Here is a 15,006-nt window from a genome sequence, read left to right on the forward strand (position 1 = left end):
GTCTCTGCGTTGTTGAACAGGCCTGACTCGGTCTCTGCGTTGTTGAACAGGCCTGACTCGGTCTCTGCGTTGTTGAACAGGCCTGACTCGGTCTCTGCGTTGTTGAACAGGCCTGACTCGGTCTCTGCGTTGTTGAACAGACCTGACTCGGTCTCTGTGTTGAATGACCTGGCTTTATCATGTGTCTTTGCCTTGACTGACCTTGTCCCCAGGCTAATTTTGCTACTGCATATAGAGCCTGGAAATACTGTGCAACAAAGTGGGACTTAAAAGGGCCGTGGGTTAAATTTTGAGGTCGGAGAAAGACTGCTACAGCTGTATTAGATGGGATTTCATTTTATTTAATTATTCACATTTTATTGGTCACATACACATGGTTAGCAGATGTTAATGCGAGTGTAGCGAAATGCTTGTGCTACATGCTACATGTCCTATTACAGCCACCATATCATTTTTTGGAAGCCCGATTTTGATTCTGAGTTTGGGCATATAAAGTTTATATGTGAAACAGTTCTACAATGCATACTTTCCCTATCTCACTTCCTGGTTTAGCCTAAATCACATGCACTGCTCGCACTTTGAAATCCACAATATAATCAGGGGTACGCTAGATCAGGTGTGTCACACTCATTCCATGGAGGACCTCGTGTCTGCAGGTTTTTCCTTTCAATTAATACCTAGACAACCAGGTGAGGGGAGTTATTTCCTTAATTCATCAATCAGGTACAAAGGAGGAGCAAAAACCCCCGCAGACACTCGGCCCTCCGTGGAATGAGTTGGACACGTGTACTAGATCACGGAGACACTCGGCCCTCCGTGGAATGAGTTGGACACGTGTACTAGATCCCGGAGACACTCGGCCCTCCGTGGAATGAGTTGGACACGTGTACTAGATCCCGGAGACACTCGGCCCTCCGTGGAATGAGTTGGACACGTGTACTAGATCCCGGAGACACTCGGCCCTCCGTGGAATGAGTTGGACACGTGTACTAGATCCCGGAGACACTCGGCCCTCCGTGGAATGAGTTGGACACGTGTACTAGACCCCGGAGACACTCGGCCCTCCGTGGAATGAGTTGGACACGTGTACTAGATCCCGGAGACACTCGGCCCTCCGTGGAATGAGTTGGACACGTATACTAGATCCCGGAGACACTCGGCCCTCCGTGGAATGAGTTGGACACGTGTACTAGATCCCGGAGACACTCGGCCCTCCGTGGAATGAGTTGGACACGTGTACTAGATGCTGAGGTACTGAGAGATCAGCCAATGAAGTTTCAGCTGTAGTGTTTCCCCCGCTCTGCCATAGGCTGCGTTCAAGTCCCTTTCTGAGACTCTGTGAAACCAGATGGTTCCAAAGAGAAAGAGCCGGCTGGTGAACAAGATTAGTTGTTGACTGGTCTGACCTAATTCTAACCCCAGTCATCAGTCTTATTTCCCAGGTGGTCTGCACAGTGTTTCTATATTCTGAATGCCCTACCTTTCTTCCTATGTTTTACCTTTGACCTTTTATTTTGATTACCCTCTCGTTGTGTCTTTGCTGTGACTTCCTCTTTAACCCCAGTCATCTGTCTTGTCTCCCAGGTAATGGCCTAACATTGTCCATATGTTTTGAAAGCCTGTCCTCTTTGTCCTCACTTCACTGTCTCTAACCATTTTCTTTGGGAATTTCATCTTTACACTGTATACCTACAATACTGGTGCTGTGACTCCCAAATGGCACCCTATTCCCTATGTAGTGCCTATGGGTTCTGGTCAAAGGTAGTGCACTATACATGGAATAGGGTACCAATTGGGAAGCAACCCCTGTGTCTTTGTTTGCGACTGCTGTAACCTCTTGTGTCACCTGTCACCTGTCTGGTGTCCCTGCAGGTTGTGGTCCACACTAAGAAAGGAGAGCGTCTGTACCGCATCTCACCTTGGGCCAAGTACGCCACCCAGGCCGAGAAACAAGTCATCTATGACTGGGTCCACTGGGACCCTCCTCAACCGTACCTAGTAAGTACTGAATTCCTCCTCAACCTTATCTAGTAAGTACTGAATTTCTCATCAACCGTACCTAGTAAGTACTGAATTCCTTACCTAGTAAGTACTGAATTCCTCCTCAACCTTACCTAGTAAGTACTGAATTCCTTACCTAGTAAGTACTGAATTCCTCCTCAACCTGACCTAGTAAGTACTGAATTCCTCCTCAACCTGACCTAGTAAGTACTGAATTCCTTATCTAGTAAGTACTGAATTCCTTACCTAGTAAGTATTGAAGTCCTCCTCAACCTGACCTAGTAAGTTATACAGTCTACTATTACACTGGCCTCCATCACTTTACATATAGTAAATGATGAGTTCTGTACAAGATCTCTCATCAGTGATGAAGCCAAAAAACTCTCCCAGACAAACCTGCATCACATCCTCACTGTCATCCTAATCATTCATAATGCTTTTCAATGGGGAAACGCATTCACATGGCTATTCTAACCGCAATAGCTGGTGTTATTGAGTCTGTGTTCGATGCTTGGTGTGTCAGTATGTAAGGGAGGGGGCTGCATTGTGTCTGTCCTCCCTCCAGCAGAAGAGCAGGCAGACCAAAACAATGAAAAGGCTGTGTCTGAAAGGGCATCCTGTGCACTATGGTCAAAAGTTGTCCCCTTTGTAGTGAAATGAGTGCTATTTAGGACACATCCAAAGTGCTTTAATGACCCCTGTTATTTCCCTTCCTTTTAAATAGGCGACAGTGGTCTCTCTCTCAATTCAATTCAGAGGTCTCCCCATGCCAATAAAGATGTGTGTGTATATACTGCCATAGCAAGTGATATACACTGCTCAAAAAAATAAAGGGAACACTTAAACAACACAATGTAACTCCAAGTCAATCACACTTCTGTGAAATCAAACTGTCCACTTAGGAAGCAACACTGATTGACAATACATTTCACATGCTGTTGTGCAAATGGAATAGACAAAAGGTGGAAATTATAGGCAATTAGCAAGACACCCCCAATAAAGGAGTGGTTCTGCAGGTGGTGACCACAGACCACTTCTCAGTTCCTATGCTTCCTGGCTGATGTTTTGGTCACTTTTGAATGCTGGCGGTTCTTTCACTCTAGTGGTAGCATGAGACGGAGTCTACAACCCACACAAGTGGCTCAGGTAGTGCAGCTCATCCAGGATGGCACATCAATGCGAGCTGTGGCAAGAAGGTTTGTTGTGTCTGTCAGCGTAGTGTCCAGAGCATGGAGGCGCTACCAGGAGACAGGCCAGTACATCAGGAGATGTGGAGGAGGCCGTAGGAGGGCAACAACCCAGCAGCGGGACCGCTACCTCCGCCTTTGTGCAAGGAGGAGCACTGCCAGAGCCCTGCAAAATGACCTCCAGCAGGCCACAAATGTGCACAAAAGAAATAGAGATATTTCAAATGTCATTGTCTATGTACAGTGTTGTAACGATGTGCAAATAGTTAAAGTGAAAATAATTAAACATAAATATGGGTTGTATTTATAGTGGTATTTGTTCTTCACTGGTTGCCCTTTTCTTGTGGCAACAGGTCACACATCTTGCTGCTGTGATGGCACACTGTGGTATTTCACCCAATAGATATGGGAGTTTATCAAAATTGGATTTATTTTCTAATTCTTTGTGGGTCTGTGTAATCTGAGGGAAATATGTGTCTCTAATATGGTCATACATTTGGCAGGAGGTTAGGAAGTGCAGCTCAGTTTCCACCTCATTTTGTGGGCAGTGTTGCACATAGCCTGTCTTCTCTTGAGAGCCAGGTCTGCCTACGGCGGCCTTTCTAAATAGTAAGGTTATGCTCACTGAGTCTGTACGTAGTCAAAGCTTTCCTTAAGTTTGGGTCAGTCACAGTGGTCAGGTATTCTGTTTAGGGCCAAATAGCATTCCAGTTTGCTTAGTTTTTTTGGTTAATTCTTTCCAATGTGTCAAGTAATTATCTTTTTATTTTCTCATGATTTGGTTGGGTTTAATTGTGTTACTGTTGCTGTGCTGGTGCTCTGTGGGGTCTGTTTGTGTTTGTGAACAGAGCCCCAGGACCAGCTTGCTTAGGGGACTCTTCTCCAGGTTCATCTCTCTTTAGGTGATGGCTTTGTTGTGGAAAGTTTGGGAATCGCTTCCTTTTAGGTGGTTGTAGAATTTAGCTTCTCTTTTCTGGATTTGAATCATTAGCGGATATCGGCCTAATTCTGGTCTACGCGGGATGTCGAATTTTATCTTCCTTTTGGTGACGTGGAAAGCCCTTCTTGCTTTGTCTCTCAGATTGTTCAAGGCTTTGTTGATGTTAAGGCCGAGGAAGGTATAGTTTTTTGTGTGCTCTAGGGCAACTAGGTAGGGCTGTATGCCCTCCTTGGTTGGTGACAGAAGCACCAGATCAGCAGCAAACAGGAGACATTTTACTTCAGATTCTAGTAGGGTGAGGCCGGGTGCTGTTGACTGTTCTAGTGCCCTTGCCAATTCATGATATATATGTTGAAGAGGGTGGCGCTCAAGCTTCATCCCTGTCTCACCCCACGGCCCTGTGGAAAGAAATGTTCTGTGTTTTGCTTATTTAGCTGGACACTTGTTTGTGTACATTGTTTTTACGTCAAATGTTTTTCCCCCAACAAAGATTTCCATCAATTTGTATAGCAGACCCTCATGCCAAATTGAGTCGAAGCTTTTTTGAAATCAACAAAGCATGAGAAGATTTTGCCTTTGTTTATTTTATTTTTTATTTTAATTAGGGTGTGCAGGTTGAATACGTGGTCTGTCGCATGGTAATTTGGTAAAAAGCCAATTTGGCATACTGTATGCTCAGGAAATTGTTTTCACTGAGGAAACGTATGAGTCTGTTTTTAATGATAATGCAGAGGATTTTCCCAAGGTTGCTGTTAACTCATATCCCACGCTAGTTATTGGGGTCAAATTTGTCTCCACTTTGTGGATTGGGGTGATCAGTCCTTGGTTCCAAATATTGGGGAGGATGCCAGAGCTGAAGTATTGCCAATTGGAATTCTGGTTTATGTATTTTATTATTTCATTGAGGATACCATCAACACCACAGGCCTTTTTGGGTTGGACGTTTTGTATTTTGTCCTGTAGTTCATTCAATGTAATTTGAGTATCCAGTGGGTTCTGGTAGTCTTTAATAGCTATCTAAGATTTTTAATTAATCATGTATATGATCAATCATCATGTTTGCAGACGACAGCAGTGGTAGGCCTTATATACAACAACGGCGAGACAGCTTACAGGGAGGAGGTGAGGGTCCTGGCGGAGTCGATTGTGTACTACAGGAGACAGCAGAGCGAGCACGCCCCCTATCCACATCGACGGGACCACAGTGGAGAACGTGAAAAGCTTCAAGTTCCTCGGCGTACACATCACTGACAACCTGAAATGGTCCACCCACACAGACAGTGTTGTGAAGAAGGCGCAAGAGCACCTCGTCAACCTCAGGAGGCTGAAGAAATTTGGCTTGGCACCTAAGACCCTCACAAACTTTTACAGATGTACCATTGAGAGCATCCTGTTGGGCTGTATCACCGTCTGGTACAGCAACTGCACCGTCCACAACCGCAGGGTTCTCCAGAGGGTGGTGCGATCTGCCCACCGCATCACCGGGGGACACTGCCTGCCCTCCAGGACAGCATCCAGTGTCACAGGGAGGCCAAAAAGATCATCGAGGACCTCAGTCAGCCGAGCCATGTCCTGTTCACCCCGCTTCCATCCAGAAGGTGAGGACGGCACAGATATGTCAAAGCGGGTTCCGAGACGCTGACAGGCCAACAGACTGTTAAATAGTCACCACTAGCCACCCAGTAACCTGTTCTGAACTTTAGTCAATGTCACTAGCCAGCTACCACCCGGTTACTCAACCCTGCACCTGAGAGGCTGCTGCCCTATGTACATAGACATGGAACACAGGTCACTTTAATAATGTTTACATACTGTTTTACGCATTTCATATGTATATACTGTATTCTAGTCAAGGCCATCCTGTTCAACTGTGTGTGTGTGTGTGTGTGTGTGTGTGTGTGTGTGTGTGTGTGTGTGTGTGTGTGTGTGTGTGTGTGTGTGTGTGTGTGTGTGTGTGTGTGTGTGTGTGTGTGTGTACTGTCCTACATATTCAACAGATATACTACATATTCTATCCACATACTGTCCATAATGTCTATACGTCCAATGATGTATTTATTTTTGTACACTACGTTACCAAAATTATGTGGACACCTGCTCGTTGAACATCTCATTCCAGAATCATGGGCTTTTAATATGGAGTTGGTCCCCCCCTTGTTGCTGTAACAACCTCTACTTTTCTGGGAAGGCTTTCCACTAGATGTTGGTACTTTTTCTGCGGGGACTTGCTTCCATTCAACCACGAGCATTAGTGAGGTTGGGCACTGATGTTGGGCGATTAGGCATGGCTTGCAGTCGGTGTTCCAATTCATCCCGAAGTTGTTCAATGGGGTTGAGGTCAGGGCTCTGTGCAGGCCAGTCAAGTTCTTCCACACCGATCTCGCAAAACCATTTCTGTATGGACCTTGCTTTGTGCACGAGGGCATTGTCATGCTGAAACAGGAAAGTTGGAAGCATAGAACCGTCTAGAATGTCATTGTATGCTGTAGCATTAAGATTTCCCTTCACTGGAATTAAGTGGCCTAGCTTTAACCATGAAATACAGTCCCAGACCATTATTCCTTCTCCATCAAACTTCACAGTTGGCACTATGCATTGGGGCTGGTTGCGTTCTTCGGCCAGATAGTGAAGCGTGATTCATCACTCCAGACAACGCGTTTCCAGTACTTCATAGTTCAATGTCGGCGAGCTTTACACCACTCCAGCCGACGTTTGACATTGCACATGGTGATCTTAGGCTTGTGTGCGGCTGCTCAGCGACGGAAACTAATTTCATGAAGCTCCCGACGAACAGTTATTGTGCTGACGTTGCTTCCAGAGGCAATTTGGAACTGAATTTTACAACCGAGGACAGACGATTTTTACTTTTTTGCTTCAGCACTCAGTGGTCAGGTTCTGTGAGCTTGTGTGGCCTACCACTTCGCCACTGAGCCGTTGTTGCTCCTAGACATTTCCACTTCACAATAACAGCACTTACAGTTGATCAGGGCAGATCTAGCAGGGCAGAAAGTTGACAAACTGACTTGTTGGGAAGGTGGAATCTTATGATGGTGCCACGTTGAAAGTCAATGAGATTTTGAGTAAGGCTTGTCTTGAGATTGCATTTTATACAGAAACGTCTGAAATAGTTGAATGCACTAATTTTGAAAGGGTGTGTGCACATACTTTTGTATATGTTGCATTCGGAAATGCACACGATACCCCATAATGAAAACAGGTTTTTAGAAATGTTTGCAAATGTAAAAAATATTCAGACCCTTTGCTATGAGACTTGAAATTGAGCTAAGGTGCATCCTGTTTCTATCGATCATCCTGGATGTTTTTACAGCTTGATTGGAGTCCACCTGTGGTAAATTCAATTGATTGGACATGATTTGGAAAGGCACACACCTGTCTATACAAGGTCCCACAGTTGATAGTGCATTTCAGAGCAAAAACCAAGCCATGAGGTCGAAGAAATTGTCCATAGAACTCAGAGACAGGATTGTTTTCAAGACACAGATCTGGGTAAGGGTCCCAACACATGTCTGCAGCATTGACTGTCCCCAGGAACACAGTGGCCTCCATCATTCTTAAATGGAATAAGTTTGGAACCACCAAGACCACCACCTAGAGCTGGCCGTCTGGCCAGACTGAGAAATCGGGGGAAGGGTCTTGGTTAGGAAGGTGACCAAGAACCTGATGGTCACTCTGACAGAGCTCCAGAGTTCCTCTGTGGAGATGGGAGAACCTTCCAGAAGGACAACCATCTTTGCAGCACTCCACCAATCAGGCCTTTATGGTAGAATTGTCAGACTGAAGCCACTCCTCAGTAAAAGGCACATGACAGGCTGCTTGGAGTTTGCCAAAAGCACCTAAATCCTAAGCGTCACGTCTGGAGGAAACGTGACACCATTCCTACGATGAATCATGGTGGTGGCAGCATTATGCTGTGGGTAGGTTTTTCAGTGGCAGGGACTGGGAGACTAGTCAGGATTGAGGGAGAGATGAACAGAGCAAAGTACAGAGAGATCCTTAATGAAAACCTGCTCCGGAGCGCTCAGGACCTCAGACTGGGGCGAAGGTTTTCGTGCATCCTCAAGATAGAACAGCTGCCTCCGGTAAGACAAGGGGTGGCGGTCTGTCTATTTGTCAATAACTGGTGGTGCACAAAATCTAATATTACGGCCTTAAGGTTTTGCTCGCCTGAGGTCGAGTATCTCATGATAAGCTGTAGACCAAACTATTTACCAAGAGAGTTTTCATCTGTATTTTTCATAACTGTCTATTTACCACCACAAACAACTACTGCCACCAAGACCGCACTCAACCAGCTGTATACGGCCATAAGAAAACAAGAAAATGCTCATCCAGAAGCGGCGCTCCTAGTGGCCGGGGACTTTAATGCAGGGAAACTTAAATACGTTTTACCTCATTTCTACCAGCATGTCCCATGTGCAACCAGAGGGGAAAAAACTCTAGACCGCCTTTACTCCACAAACAGAGATGCGTACAAAGCTCTCCCTCGCCGTTCATTTGGCAAATCTGACCATTGATTATATTCTCCTGATTCCTGCTAACAAGCAAAAACTAAGCTGGAAGTACCAGTGACTGTTTTGCTTGCACAGACTGGAATATTTTGGGGGGTTCATCTGATGACATTGAGGAGTATACCACATCAGTCACCAATTTTAATCAATTAGTGCATTGACGACGTCATCCCCACAGTGACCATGCATAGAAGCCATGGATTACAGGCAATGTCTGCACTGAGCTAAAGGGTATAGCTGACACTTTCAAGAAGCGGGATTCTAACCCTGACGCTTATAAGTAATCCCACTATGCCCTCCGACGAACCATCAAACAGGCAAAGCATCAATACAGGACTAAGATCGACTCCTACTACACCGGCTCCGACGCTCGTCGGATGTGGCAAGGCTGGCAAACTATTACGGACTACGAAGTGAAGCCCAGCCGCGAGGTTCCCAGTGACACAAGCCTACCAGACGAGCAAAATTACTTCTTTTTTTTTTTTACCCCTTTTTTCTCCCCAATTTCGTGGTATCCAATTGGTAGTAGTTAGTCTTGTCTCATCGCTGCAACTCCCGTACGGACTCGGGAGAGGCGAAGGTGAAGAGCCATGCGTCCTCTGAAACAACACCCAACCAAGCCGCACTGCTTCTTGACACAATGCACATCCAACCCGGAAGCCAGCCGCACCAATGTGTCGGAGGAAACACCGTACACCTGGCGACCTGGTCAGTGTGCGCTGTGCCCGGCCCGCCACAGGAGTCGCTAGTGCGCGATGAGACAAGGATATCCCTGCCGGCCAAACCCTCCCTAACCCGGATGACGCTGGGCCAATTGTGCGCCGCCCCATGGGCCTCCCGGTCGCGGCCGGCTGTGACAGAGCCTGGGCTCGAACCCAGAATCTCTGGTGGCACAGCTAGCGCTGCGATGCACGCGAGTCATCAGGCGAGTCATCAGGTTCTACCCCCAAGCCATAAAACTGCTGAACAGCAAATGAAATGGCTACCCGGACTACTACATTGTTTGTTTTTTCGCTGTTTATTATCTACGCATAGTCATATTACCCCGACCTACATGTATAGTACCAGTCAAAAGTTTGGACACACCTACTCATGCCAGGGTTTTTCTTTATTTTGACTATTTTATACATTGTAGAATAATAGTGAAGACATCAAAACTATGAAAGAACACATATGTAATCATATAGTAACCAAAAAAGTGTTTAACAAATCAAAATATGTTTTATATTTGAGATTCTTCAAAGTAGCCACCCTTTGCCTTGATGACAGCTTTGCAAACTTTTGACATTCTCTCAACCAGCTTCATGAGGTAGTCACCTGGAATGGGGGTACCCCCTGAGTCTCTTCCCTGTTTCACACCTGGTAGTTTGGTGGCTGGGACTATCAGCTCTCTGTAACCTAGAAGGCAACCATTGGGTCCGTCTCCTCTATACCGTGTTTCTTGTAGAATTACATAGTCTGTATTTCCAATTTCTTTGAAGTCTGAGTTCCTGCTCTTTAGCCAAAGGCAGGTGACATCAGACCTTGTATATTCCAGGATGCGTGTTTTTCGTGTGGTTTAGACCCGGACCATTTACCGTAGGCGTGAGCAGAGCATGTTGAGCATCTGATACATTACTTTTAGGTTGCATGATGGCGTTTGGATGGGTGTATTAGTGGGGTTTGGGCCTGTTGCTCTGCTCACGGCCTGGGCATATGTGTGGCTGTCATGTTGAGGTCCTTGCTGCAGTGGTTGGGGACATGAGGGAGCAGAAGGGGCATATGTCTGATCTGGGGGAGCTTATATAGGGTGTGGTCAGGGTTTGTCTCGACTGGTTGTGGTGAGGATTTGGCTGGCGTTGCTGTGTTCAATCAATTAATCAAATGTATTTATAAAGCCCTTCTTACATCAGCTGATGTCACAAAGGGCTGTACAGAAAACCAGCCTAAAACCCCAAACAGCAAGCAATGCAGGTATAGAAGCACGATGGCTAGGAAAAACTCCCTAGAATGTCCGGAACCTAGGAAGAAACCTAGAGAGGAACCAGGCTATGAGGTGTGGCCAGTCCTCTTCTGGCTGTGCCTAGTCCTCTTCTGGCTGTGCCGGGTGGTTGATTATAACAGAACATGGCCAAGATGTTCAAATGTTCATAGATGCCCAGCATGGTCAGATGATAATAATCACAGTGGTTGTCGACGGTGCAACAGGTCAGCACCTCAGGAGTAAATATCAGTTGGCTTTTCATAGCCGATCATTCAGATTATCTCTATCGCACCTGCTGTCTCTAGAGAGTTGAAAACAGCAGGTCTGGGACAGCTAGCACTTCCGGTGAACAGGTCAGGGTTCCATAGCCGCAGGCAGAACAGTTGAAACTGGAGCAGCAGCACGACCAGGTGGACTGGGGACAGCAAGTAGTCATCAGGCCCGGTAGTCCTGATGCATGGTCCTAGGGCTCAGGTCCTCCGAGAGAAAGAGAGAGAATTAGAGAGAGCATACTTAAATTCATTCATTTCTCTGGATAAGACAGGAGAAATACTCCAGATACAACAGACTTACCCTAGCCCCCTGACACATAAACTATTGCAGCATAAATACTGGAGGCTGAGACGGGAGGGGTCAGGAGACACTGTGGCCCCGTTCGACGATACCCCCGGACAGGGCCAAACAGGCAGGATATAACCCCACCCACTTTGCCAAAGCACAGCCCCCACACCACTAGAGGGATATCTTCAACCACCAATTTACCATCCTGAGACAAGGTCGAGTATAGCCCACAAAGATATCCCCCACGGCACGAACCCAAGGGGGGGGGCGCCAACCCGGACAGGAAGATCACGTCAGTGACTCAACCTACTCAAGTGACACACCCCTCCTAGGGACGGCATGGAAGAGCACCAGTAAGCCAGTGACTCAGCCCCTGTAATAGGGTTTGAGGCAGATAATCCCAGTGGAGAGAGGGGAACCGGCCAGGCAGAGACAGCAAGGGCGGTCCGTTGCTCCAGTGCTTTTCCGTTCACCTTCACACTCCTGGGCCAGACTACACTCAATCATAGGACCTACTGAAGAGATGAGTCTTTAATAAAGACTTTAAGGTCGAGACCGAGTCTGCGTCTCTCACATGGAAAGGCAGACCATTCCATAAAAATAGAGCTCTATAGGAGAAAGCCCTGCCTCCAGCTGTTTGCTTAGAAATTCTAGGGACAGTAAGGAGGCCTGCGTCTTGTGACCGTAGTGTACGTGTAGGTATGTACGGCAGGACCAAATCAGAAAGATAGGTAGGAGCAAGCCCATGTAATGCTTTGTAGGTTAGCAGTAAAACCTTGAAATCAGCCCTAGCCTTAACAGGAAGCCAGTGTAGAGAGGCTAGCACTGGCGTAATATGATCACATTTTGGGTTTCTAGTCAAGATTCTAGCAGGCGTGTTTAGCACTAACTGCAGTTTATTTAGTGCTTTATCCGGGTAGGCAGAAAGTAGAGCATTGCAGTAGTCTAACCTAGAAGTGATGGATTAATTTTTATGCATCATTTTTGGACAGAAAGTCAGATGTTATGTAGATGGGGGAAAAAAGAACAATCTTGATGTGTTTGTCAAAAGAGAGAACAGGGTCCAGAGTACCACTGAGGTCCTTCAGTTTTATTTGAGATGACTGTACAACCATCAAGATTAATTTTCAGATTCAACAGAAGATTTATTTGTTTCTTGGGACCTAGAACTAACATGTCTGAGTTTAACCTCTAACACCTCCCAAACCCGGATCCGGGAGCACCCCCATCAGTAGAAAAGCTACTAGCATAGCCTAGCATAGCGTCACAAGTAAATACTAGCATCTAAATATCATTAAATCACAAGTCCAAGACACCAGATGAAAGATACACATCTTGTGAATCCAGCCATCATTTCTGATTTTTAAAATGTTTTACAGGGAAGACTATTCCCTACTCTATTAGCTAACCACGTTAGCAAAAGACACCACTTTTTTTACTCCACCAGTTTTTTACTCCATCAGTAGCTATCACAAATTCGACCAAATAAAGATATAAATAGCCACTAACCAAGAAAAAACTTCATCAGATGACAGTCTGATAACATATTTATTGTATAGCATATGTTTTGTTAGAAAAATGTGCATATTTCAGGTATAAATCATAGTTTACCATTGCAGCCACCATCACAACTCTCACCAAAGCGACTAGAATAACTACAGAGAGCAACGTGTATTACCTAATTACTCATCATAAAACATTTCTTAAAAATACACAGCGTACAGCAATTGAAAGACACAGATCTTGTGAATCCAGACAATATTTCAGATTTTCTAAGTGTTTTACAGCGAAAACACAATATAGCGTTATATTAGCTTACCACAATAGCAAACATCACACCAGCATTGATTCAAGGCAAAAATAGCGATAACGTATAAACCACCAAAATATATTATTTTTTTCACTAACCTTCTCAGAATTCTTCAGATGACAGTCCTGTAACATCATATTACACAATGCATATACAGTTTGTTTGAAAATGTGCATATTTAGCGGCACAAATCGTGCTCATACAATGAGAATAGTGTCCAAATCCTCAAGCAATCTGTCCGGCGCCATCTTGGAAAGGCACCTATTCTTATCGAAAACTATTCATAAACTTGACTAAAAAAATACAGGTTGGACAGCAATTGAAAGACAAATTAGTTCTTAATGCAATCGCTGAATTACATTTTTAAAATTAACGTTACTGCGCAATACAACGTGCGATAAAGCAAGGCTACACTGCAAGTAATGGCGTCTTATGCATTTGACTTTTTTCAACAGAACAATGAATTATCAGCATAAATAGTTCTTACTTTTTGATTGTCCAAAAGAATTGTTGCTGGGTTGGAGAAAGTCATCTTCCACGTTGCAATTAGCAGTAAACAATAGCATGCGAGAGAGAGATACCCAACTTCCTACAACGCCAGAAAATGAAATACCCGAAAATCGCAATATACTGACATAAACTGATATAACTCGGTTTAAAATAACAAGATTATGATGTCTTTAAAGCCTATATCGAATAAAAACAGAGCCGGATATATCTAGGAGCTAAAACGGGAGCTTCTTAAACGACATGCCAAGGTCCTCCCTGCGTCAGAGCGAAGAATCAAAAGAGAGGACACTTTGATTCCAATCAATTTATAGACTTTCAGATCTGCCTAGAGACTCCATTTCAAGGCCCTCTATTCACTGACACCCAGGGGAAGGCGTATGCAGTGCATCTCAACCAATAGAAGACAGGCAGAGTTATACACAGGTCTGAGAACAGGTTGGAAAATTCTGCATTCTCAACTCCACATAGGGAAATTGCTCTAAGTCCAGTTCTGTTTCACGCACAGACATAATTCAAACGGTTTTAGAAACTAGAGAGTGTTTTCTATCCAATAGTAATAATAATATGCATATTGTACGAGCAAGAATTGAGTACGAGGCAGTTTAATTTGGGAACGTCAAGAAAACAGTGCTAACAGCTCCCCCTATTGACAAGAAGTTAAAAGTAGAACATTTGCCGCCATCCACTTCCTTATGTCTGAAAGACAGGCTTCCAGCCATTTTGCGGCTTCACTATGTTTCATCGAAATGTGTCGTCTGCATAGCAGTGAAAGGTAATAGTATGTTTCCGAATGACATCACCAAGAGGTAAAATATATAGTGAAAACAATAGTGGTCCTAAAACGGAGCCTTGAGGAACACCGAAATGTACTGTTGATTTGTCAGAGGACAAGCGATCTACAGAGACAAATTGATATCTTTCCCGACAGATAAGATCTAAACCAGGCCAGAACTTGTCCCTTGTAGACCAATTTGGGTTTCCAATCTCTCCAAAAGAATGTGGTGATCAATGGTATCAAAAAGCAGCACTAAGGTCGAGGAGCACGAGGACAGATACAGCGCCTCGGTCTGACGCCATTAAAAGGTAATTTACCACCTTCACAAGTGCAGTCCCAGTGCTATGACAGGTTCTAAAACCAGACTGGTGCGTTTCGTATATACATTATTTGTCTTCAGGAATGCAGTGAGTTGTTGTGCAACAGCTTTTTCTAAAAATGTTGAGAGGAATGGGAGATTCGATATAGGCCGATAGTTTAAAAAAAATAAACATTCTGGGTCAAGGTTTGGCTTTTTCAAGAGGATTTATTACTGCCACTTTTAGTGAGTTTGGTACACATCCGGTGGATAGAGAGCCGTTTATTATGTTCAACATAGGAGGGCCGGAAGGAAGTAGCTCTTTCAGTAGTTTAGTTTGAACAGGGTCCAGTATGCAGCTTAAAGGTTTAGAGGCCATGACTTTTTTCATCAAGGTGTCAAGAGATATAGGATTAAAACACTTGAGTGTCT

At 44.9% G+C, this 15,006-nt stretch overlaps 1 protein-coding gene across 1 annotated transcript in view; it reads left to right on the forward strand.

Moving 5' to 3' along the window:
• The window catches only part of LOC120038131 (1,4-alpha-glucan-branching enzyme-like), a 128,591-nt gene that overhangs the window by 94,200 nt on the left and 19,385 nt on the right, over positions 1–15,006 (forward strand). Inside the window, exon 4 of the mRNA XM_038984026.1 lies at positions 1,873–1,998. Coding sequence (XP_038839954.1) covers positions 1,873–1,998 — 126 coding nt within the window. The remainder of the gene's footprint in view (positions 1–1,872; positions 1,999–15,006) is intronic.

This window comes from Salvelinus namaycush, unplaced genomic scaffold, assembly GCF_016432855.1.
Source record: "Salvelinus namaycush isolate Seneca unplaced genomic scaffold, SaNama_1.0 Scaffold209, whole genome shotgun sequence".
NCBI lineage: Eukaryota > Metazoa > Chordata > Actinopteri > Salmoniformes > Salmonidae > Salvelinus > Salvelinus namaycush.